Here is a 9,615-nt window from a genome sequence, read left to right as displayed (position 1 = left end):
TCTTGGGCTATCAATATTGCGTCGTCTGCGTAACAGAGTATTTTCATTTCTTTGTTTCCCATTCTGTATCCTTTTCCTTTGATAATTTCATCCATGATTAAATTGAAGAGCATGAGGCTCAATGAATTTCCTTGTATTATTCCGCTGCCTATTTCTATAGGTTCTGTAAGTTGTCCATCTATTCTGACTTCCATTTTGTTGTTTTGGTAGATGTTTTCTATAGTTTTTATAATATTTAGGGGAACTTCTCTATTATACAAAAGGTGGATTACATCTTTGAGTCTTACTCTGTCAAACGCTTTCTTTATGTCAATCAGACACAATAATGCTGGTCTATTATACTCTAGTGATTTCTCAGTAATTTGCTTTACAACGAATATTGCATCTGTACACGAACTTTCACTAAGAAAACCCTGTTGTTCATTTGATAAACTTATCCTCTGATTTATTAGCACTTGTAAAATTTTAGTTGTAAGTTTTAGCGTAGTATTTAACAACTTCATACCTCTGTAGTTTTTGTGGCTGTTTTTTATCTCCTAATCCTTTTATAACATAAAATTATTTATTGTAATTAAGCCAAATGTTAATAATAATCATATGTCCACATTAAGGTGATACATATTATAAATAGGTATTTCTTCAATACAAGTAGCTTTGTCATAACTTGAAAATTTTTCAAATCTCCCCATTTCTTCTATGTAATCCCTTATTTACTGACTTGATCATCTGTTTTTCTCTCGCAGATAACCACCACCTTTTATATTTTTCGTAACAGATATAATGCCGTAGGTTACGTTTTCATTTTACCCACTCCGCTATCCTAAAATACTGGCGAATATCCGATTTCATTGTTTGTATGCATTTGAGGTTCAGATTTGCCATAAGTATTTTACTGCTATCAAAAAACAATACTTTGTCTGTCCGTGCCTTGATATACCCTGTCTGTGTGGGTAAGGAAAAAACCTCGATATGTAAATCGACAAAACCTCGAGTCTACTTTATCTGTATCATATGTTAGCGGCAAAAATGTTTTTCTAGAATCGACTGAAGCGTTGGTGACTATCGTCTTTATCCTTTTGATACGCCAAAAGTATTAAAAGAAATCAAAAACCAGTTTAAACAATTATAATATATTTAATATTTACTAAAATCATATATTACACTGGAATCACGAAATCTATACTTACATTACAAAATATTTTGTCTTTCCTAAAACTAAAAGGGTAAGTGTAGTGTATTAGTTAGATAATAAAAAAATCACATTCCAATTTCATTCACGCGAGCTCGGATATAAAGAAGGTACTTAAAATATTTAGCTATGGTATATATGAATCCAGCTCACAAGAACTTAAATATATATATATATATATATATATATATATATATATATATATATATATATATATATATATATATATATATATACATGCAGTAAGCGCCAGTATGAAGAATTTACTACAGAAGTGTCACAAGTGGAGAAAAACAGTAAGTAGTAACACTGTCTTTACACACAGTACAGACTTTACAATTTTTTTGGGAATAAGCCAGATTGACCAAATATAGTATGTATTGTTCTGAGCTATAATTCTAGTTTTCGGTATTCCTTGCAAAACATACCAATTAGGGACATCGTGTATATCTAGCAAGTATTAGAAATTTTTCGATAAGAATTTTTGCTTTCAAGTGGATTATAGTTAACTTAGGCATGGTTATCTATATGTATGTACATTAAAATTGGATGGAAGCATCACAATAAGTATTCAGACAATAAGATACATAACAAAAGAATTTTCAGTTGAAAAAATTAAATATGGTGAACGAGAAGTGATAGAATTTATAATTTTTCCAAACAAAAACAGACAATCATTCATAACGTCTTAACGGTATCAGAAATATTTGCTAACAAGGAAATGTATGAGTTTCTCAAAGATTCGGTAGTAATTTGCTGTGATTGGGCGGTAGAAAACGAAAACTGAGTATTCGATTGACACAACAGTTTAAAAACATCCGGGAATTCTTGTTATTTGGAAAACTATTTGGACTCGATTATCCAGATCGTCTATAAAGTGAGGCGTCTATGTGAATAGCAGATAGGAAGCCACTTTAGTACACTTTGACCTTTGGCCCCATTTTTGGTGGATGCGCCATTTTTTGGTGAAGGCGTGTATTATCACGTATTATGTCGAATGTCAAGTTTTATGTCAAATGTCACGTTTTATGCCAAATGTCCCTTTTATGCCAAATGTCACGTTTTATGTCAAATGTCCAGTATTAGGTCAAATGTCAAGTATTATGTCGAATGTCACGTTGTATGTCAAATGTCATGTTTTACGGCAAATAATGGTTTCAATCATATGGTAATCATTTAAAAAATAAGTACGAAGAAAATACAAAGTCTGAACTGGTACTTGTATTGTATTATATCTTCATAACTGCCGCTTACTGGATTACCAAGGGATTATCAAGGGAAAAATATTAATTAATCGATTCGAGTCCAAAAACTTAATCCTGCTGGTATTAACCGGCGCCAACAACAAACTACACGTGTTTCCAAAACAATTGTCCTATATTAATACAATGCTTAAATATATGTACATTATTATAAATCAAAAAAATACTACAAATAATATGCCAAAAAATACAAATTGACCATTTTGTAGTGATAATGTGGTTGTTCACAGTAAAAAAGAACAAATAATACGTGTTAATAGAACAAACAATAAGTGTTTGTGATAAACCACCACAAAATGGTTTATTTGTGACTTAACATATCTAGCACCAGTAAGTCGACTGAGAAATAGAACAATCAACCACAAATCAATGTAGACAGCGGTGGTTAAGAAATATAGGATACCTATACGAGTATTTAAAACGTTTAGTTAATTCGTTATGCAAAAAAAAAAGACAACAAAATGCCTACAGTTTGCATAGAATAACTGGTTGCCTACGTTTCAGTATGATTGTAATAGACTGCCGGAGTGATGACGTAGATTTTATTGACATCTGTCAGTTTCACTTTCCAAACAAACCTTGTTTAGTGTGGATAATTTGTATTTTTTGTTATTTTCCATTTTTTTTACAGAATCTTTCCGCTTTTTGCAATATCTAAGTATTCTAACCGTTACTACAACAATTTGACAACGTTGTGTAAATAATAAAGCATGTTGTTTATAAAAAAAAAGCAATAAAATGCATGTATCAATAAAATAAGGTTAGAATTTCTTTAATTTAAACTTTTAAACTATATTTTATATAAATATAACACCGAAATATGAAGGTATTATCGTAAAAAACACTATACTTAGAAGAAAAAGCAACAGAGGAAACAAAATTTTAACTTTATAGAAATTAAAAAGCCTTGAGATTGGGCATTTCAACTTTTGTTTGGAAAGTATTAATAACAATATGACCGCCGTGACGTCACACTCCGGCTGTCCATTCCCTGTCATTCACTCACAAAACACAGCATTCCATGACATTACATCATCTTATATGTTTCGAACATTTTGAAAGAGCAAATAATTTATCAAATAAATCTAAAACCTTGTAAACAATGTTTATTGTAGGTTATAGTCGATGCTCTTTATATTTGAAAAATATTTATATGAAGTATTCAAAATTGAAATGAAATATTCATTAAAGCAGTATTAGACGTACGACAGCTTTAAGATATGGAAAATGTCGAATACTGGTTGATATTGACAAATTCAAAATTGTAATCAATTTTAATGTGACAGTTGACCTCAAGGCAAGTCGAGGGTAAAAGTCCAAATATTACATTGGTTTTTGCCGTAAATGTTACTTCCTGAGATATCAACGGTTTAAGTTGAAAAAAATAGCAAAAATTGTTAATACTTCGAAACACCTTCATAATAAATAGTTGTTTCAAAACTACATTGCAGCTTGCCGTCAACTTATCATCAAGTTGATCAGAACATGCACTTTTTAAACAAAAAATGACTTACTATAATAACTTATAAATTGTCGTACATATATATCCGCTTTAAATTAAAGTATAATACCTATATTTAAAAAAAAAACAAACTATAAGTCAAAAAGCTGCGAACGTATACTGTTATTTTTGTTTGCCGTTAAACTGAACCGAATTATTGTAAAAAATATAATTTTGTTTTATTTTAAGACTAGAAACCACACAAACCTTCAAATTTCTTTAGAATTTTGTCGTTCAATAAGAACAATTGGGCAAGACTAAAGTTGAATTCTTAATTCAACTGTAAAAAGTGAAAAAATCACGGTGCTATCAGTACTAACAAAGACGTTTTTATTTGTTATTCGATTTATAAAAATTTGATTTATTTTTCTGGCTATGCACTGCAATAAATTACACGCACTCGCACTTTGACATAATAAACTCAAATTATGATAATGTGATCTTTATATTGTCACTAGAATTATCTAAAATTGTATTACTGTTTTTTTATTCTGTTCTGAGGTCCTAGGCAAATAAAATTGCCGAGCAAACTTTAAAAACTTATTTTGCAAGAAACCTCCCCTTCCTAAACAGCACAAGTCCAAGGGTAGGTTTCCGGTTACGCTTGGGAACATTTGAAACCGTATTTCGGGTAGAAGTTACCGCTATACAACATGATGGCAAATGGAGATTGGCTTAATCATGATCTCCCCGATAGTCAAGCAGCTTTAACAGCCCTCAGTTCTATGCAGGTTGATCTAAAAGATGTGTGGGACTGTTTGGAAGGTTGGAAGTCGGAATATATCGACAGTAGCCTGGGTTCCAGGGCAGAACGGCTACGTATGCAATTAAAAGGCTGATAAATTGGTCCGAGTAGGCACTTTTGCACCATTAATTGATCCGAAAGCCCTGCTTTGGTAACGAACAGACACTAAACAGCAACCATTGATAAACGGGGGCAAGAAAAGTCTTTGGAACGACGAAGAAATTCACCAAGCTAAAGAGTTCACTGAGACACTTAATGATTTCACAGCAGATTTACTGGCCCACAATCGAAATACTGTCAGGGTGATAGTGGGGCTATTGACGATATTGTAGGCTCAATAAGCATTTGTGTCATATAGGCTTGACATAAAAGGATACTTGTCGGTTCTGTCTAGAAGAAGAGGAAACCGCTCTGGAATTCTTGTCAGTGTGAAAACCTCACAAGGCTGCGGTATTTAGAACTTGGCGAGGAAAAACCAAAAGCATGAGTCCATATTAAGTCTGTGAAAGCTCATTAAGAGAACAGGGTGGGATGAGTAGCTTTAAGTGACAAAGGAGGGCACAATAGATCTACAAAGGTTGTTTATTTTCCTGTAAATTTGTGGACGCAATAGGTTTCCTCCATTCTAGTCAACACTTTGAAGAGCAGACACTTCTTCCTGCGGTTTTATATTCTAAGAATCCTCTCAACAGAACCACTAATTTTAGCCGAGGTTTCATCGCCGGAGTGAGTTTTTCAAGTGTACAAACTATATTGTTAGACTACTGATAGCACACATCCAAATTAAAGAATTATTTAACGAACACCTATTTAATATTATGTACCAAATATCTCCTAAGTTGTCGAAAAAGTGTATATTTATTATTTAACCATGAATTGTCAGATTTTGACTTGAATTATTGTATTTAACACCGATCGTAATTATCCGGATCCGGATTACCAGAACCAAAAGATTAAAATATAAAAGAACTTATCGTTAATCAAGATGCTGATACAAAAAACTGTTTTTACTAAAGCAACTGTGAAGAATACACATCAGTCGATAATATAAGTAGACTTATTTGGTGGTTTGGGACTTGCGCTATAAAATGTACCATTAATTAACACCTTGAAAATGAGCGTTAAAAGAAACAAATTGTTAAAAATACCGAATGAATTATTTGGCATATCAGATAGAAAGTAACGTTGTTCCAAAATATCATGTACGTATAAATACGCATGCGCAAACAAATAATAAATCCTAAGCATATAATATCTTACAGAATCCCGAATGGTTGTTTTCGACGAGGCACTATGACTTTTCATGCATGTAGACTCGGAACAACTGCAATCCCTTCTAGTTGTTTATCAAAACACATGTTCAATCCTAAACCACCGTACGCAGCTACCATCTCGCCAAAACAAACAGTTACGCGTGAACCACACCGTCCAAACTTGAATTATTACTAACAGCGTCCGCTTGAACAACTCTAACATTCACTCCAGAGAAAGGGTTGTTGTGACTGCTCGAGGCCTCCAAGGTGTTGCAACAGCTGTGCATGTCGCTTTCAGTAGTGTCCGTCGTTGAGGAGTTAGTGGTCACTTCTGAACTGCTGTCAAGGCTTTGATAGTCTCCGTTGATGCTATGATGACCGGACGCCGTCACGAAGTTCGTCGTAGCTGCTCCAGAAGTTTGAGATATGGACCTAAACAAACGTATACTCGAATAATTTAATATAAACAGAGGCACATTTTTACCAATGATAACTATGATCTGTTAAATTACGTACCTAATAGCTCTTTGGAATGGATTTTCAGATTGTTCTTGAAAAGTACCCCCCTGTGTGGTATTGTTTCGTGGATTGATTAACGGGGAAGTATCGTCAGTATCTGTATCATCACTGTCCGATTCCGAACGTCGTTCTTTGATGCCCCAAATACAACGTTTACATATAGGACATACTCGTCGATTTTTCGTCAACCATGGATCTATACACTTCATATGGTACGCTGGAAAAATAATAAATTACAAGAAGTATAATGTACAACCCCTTATTTAATAAATTAGACAATATATTGTAACGTAAAATCTATTTTATAACTGACTCTTCAATCATATCAAGCAGTCTTTTATATTAAACTAGCGGACAGACTTCGTTCTGTCAAATAGATTTGGAATGTGGCAGTTTATTTCTTTAATTCTCCTGAACAGAACCGTCACCATGATGATAGGGCGGTGTGTGAGGGTCAGCTCGGGTGACCTAAGTATCTTCGCTTCCACGAACTTTGGCCATCCTTTTGGACCCACTAAAAACCCCGACTGGGATGTCTGCCAGAGGGCTTCAAACTAAGAGGGGATCTTAAGGTTCAAACCTGATTAAAAATAATCTAAAGGGATAGTGGGAACCTAAAGATGACAAATATTTATAAAGTGGATGCTTCAATGACAAAACATAGAGATAATTAATTTATTATTATTATTATTATTATTATTAACATAGGGTTAATAACCGATGTAATAAAGAATAATGAAATAAAACGTACGAAATGAACGAAGTATTTTCAGTAATCAATTTATTGTAAATCAAGTGAATCATAACTATTAACAAAAATCTGTTTTTATTGTAGTGCTTTATGATATACAATGTTTTTGTTTGATTACCTGGTGAATATACAAACCAATCTGATGGTTTTCCAAAACGGGAACAGGCAACATACAATTGACCATGTGAGAAACATGGGTTTTCTAGATTAATATCACAAACACCTAATGATTGCCCCTGGGACTTTTTTATGGTCATAGCAAAAGCAAGCCGCACTGGAAACTGTAGTCGTTTAAATTCAAATGGTATATCAGTCGGAATCATTGGGATGCGTGGTATCAAAACGTCTTCTCCTTTATACTTTCCTTTCAGTATAGTTGCTTCTATCACGTTGTTCAATAATTTTTTTATCGCTAACCGTGTGCCGTTGCAAAGACGCGGTTGGTTGATATTTCTCAACAATAACTACCGATCCAACCTTTAATTGAAGATTGTGAGGTGGCAATCCTGGTAAATCCAGCGAGTTTAAAAATTCAGGCGGATAGTTGACGACATCATCTTGGTTAGTAGCCGAATCAACTGATTTATATATCCTCAATTCGCCTGTAATTTGTTCTTGAATTTTGAAATTTATTTCATTTACATCTATGTTTTTTACAGCCAATATAGCCCGTTCGCTAAACCAATCATGGTTTCTGTAATTTTGAGCAACATCTGGAAACACCTTTTGAATAAGTTCATCTTTTGATCGAGTTAACTGACAAAAACTTTGAGGAAAGTTAATGCAACCAGTCAAGGTATCTATAGGAAATTTGTCATTACCAATGTCAATGAGTTGTTTAGAGAATATGTCTCCAGATTGGTCATTTTGCAACTTGACATGCACATTCTTGCGTAAGTGTAAATTTGACATGTTTCCACAAATTGGAGGACTTTAAAAATGCATTGAGTTCATCAGCTGGCGTTGATCGTGGAATCACTGACAATGTTGACGAAAATCTCCTGCTAATAAAATCATTGAACCACCAAATGGGTTATGATTGCTCCGTAGATCTTGTAAGGTTCTATCTAAAGCCTCCAAAGATTTTTTATGTGCCATCGTGCATTCATCCCAATCAATCAATTTACATTGCTGCAAAACCTTTGCCATTGCAGAGTTCTTCGAAATGTTGCAGGTTGGAGTTTCGTTGCTTTGCATGATTAATGGTAATTTTAGTACTGAATGTTCGACTACCTTCAAGCAAATTTGCTGCGATTCCCGACGAAGCGAGTGCAAGTTCCATTTTTTTTATTTTGTGAACGAATTGTTGCTAAAAAGTAAATCCCTCCTGTTTTATCATTTGTTACTTTCATAAGTGTATCAAATAAATACTTCTGTTGTTCGTTCAATAGTGGAAGATTTGTTTGAATTAATTGTTTCAAAGTGTTGAGATCCTACAGTTTTTCTCGGTGCAACTCTTGGTTAAAAGCATTATGCATTGGACGATTGGGCGCGGCCAGGTCTAATTGAAATAATAGTTCGTTTCACATCATCAAGCACATGTCCTCAAATGAAATCAATGCTTTATTGTAAATTTCTTCGCTTATTTGTATATTTGGATTTTCCCTTCTAATCCGTATTGATACAAAGAATGAAAGAATATTGCCTATAAAATCTATAGCTCTTACATTTTTTGACTTTTCAATTTGGTCGGGTTCACGATATTATCACTTTTGTGTGAACGCATTAGATCCTCCAACGCGAACACGCATACACACGAACGCGCACACACATACATTTGATTGAATTTAAACTTTGTGCAGCGACAATAAAGCGCAAATTGACTCTTCGACGTTAGAAACACACCTATATTGTTTAGACAACAGTGAGTGCTTGTAATTTAATATAAACTTTATTGAATAGCAATAAAGTTCAAATTGACTCTACATGTAGTTAGAAAATATTTGTATGGAAAAAAAGAAAAGGGCTGGTTTACGGTTTTTCCGGAAATTTTTCGAATTTTTCTCGCCGTAAAAACCATCCTTAGACATCAAGGAACATTTTAAAAAAAGAATTATTGTTAAGATTGTCCATGCGTTGTTGAGTTATGCGCTTACCAACACATTTTGCGATTCATTTTTATATTATAGATGGAATACATTCGACACAGATCTGTGGATTTCTATGAGATGCCTCAGAACTTCGATATAATTCGGCGACATTCTAGATTAGTCGGCGTGTGCCGGCAGCATTCTAAGTTCAGGTAATGACTTACAACAAGGCAAAACTTATAACAATTTAAAAGTAGTATTTTACCCATATAGCTGGCGGTAATAAGTTTTTCTCGGGATTTCCAAATCATCCAGGTATACACAGTGCCTTGTCATCCTTGTAATCCTACAGTGCCTCTTTAAAT

General features: G+C 33.7%; 1 protein-coding gene across 2 annotated transcripts in view; it reads right to left on the bottom strand.

The window, feature by feature from the left end:
- Positions 1-1,114: 1,114 nt before the first annotated feature.
- Positions 1,115-9,615, bottom strand: part of LOC140447310 (E3 ubiquitin-protein ligase RNF167-like) — a 48,163-nt gene continuing 39,662 nt past the window's right edge. For both annotated transcript variants that reach the window (XM_072539903.1, XM_072539904.1), the window contains exons 6-7: positions 6,467-6,686; positions 1,115-6,382 (exon numbers count right to left, since the gene is read on the bottom strand). In XM_072539903.1, the coding sequence (XP_072396004.1) occupies positions 6,106-6,382; positions 6,467-6,686 (497 nt within the window). In that variant the 3' untranslated portion in view covers positions 1,115-6,105. The remainder of the gene's footprint in view (positions 6,383-6,466; positions 6,687-9,615) is intronic.

The sequence above is a fragment of the Diabrotica undecimpunctata genome, chromosome 8, assembly GCF_040954645.1.
Source record: "Diabrotica undecimpunctata isolate CICGRU chromosome 8, icDiaUnde3, whole genome shotgun sequence".
Lineage (NCBI taxonomy): Eukaryota > Metazoa > Arthropoda > Insecta > Coleoptera > Chrysomelidae > Diabrotica > Diabrotica undecimpunctata.
The sequence above is the reverse complement of the archived record's forward strand: the minus strand, read 5'-3'. Positions and strand labels throughout refer to the sequence as shown.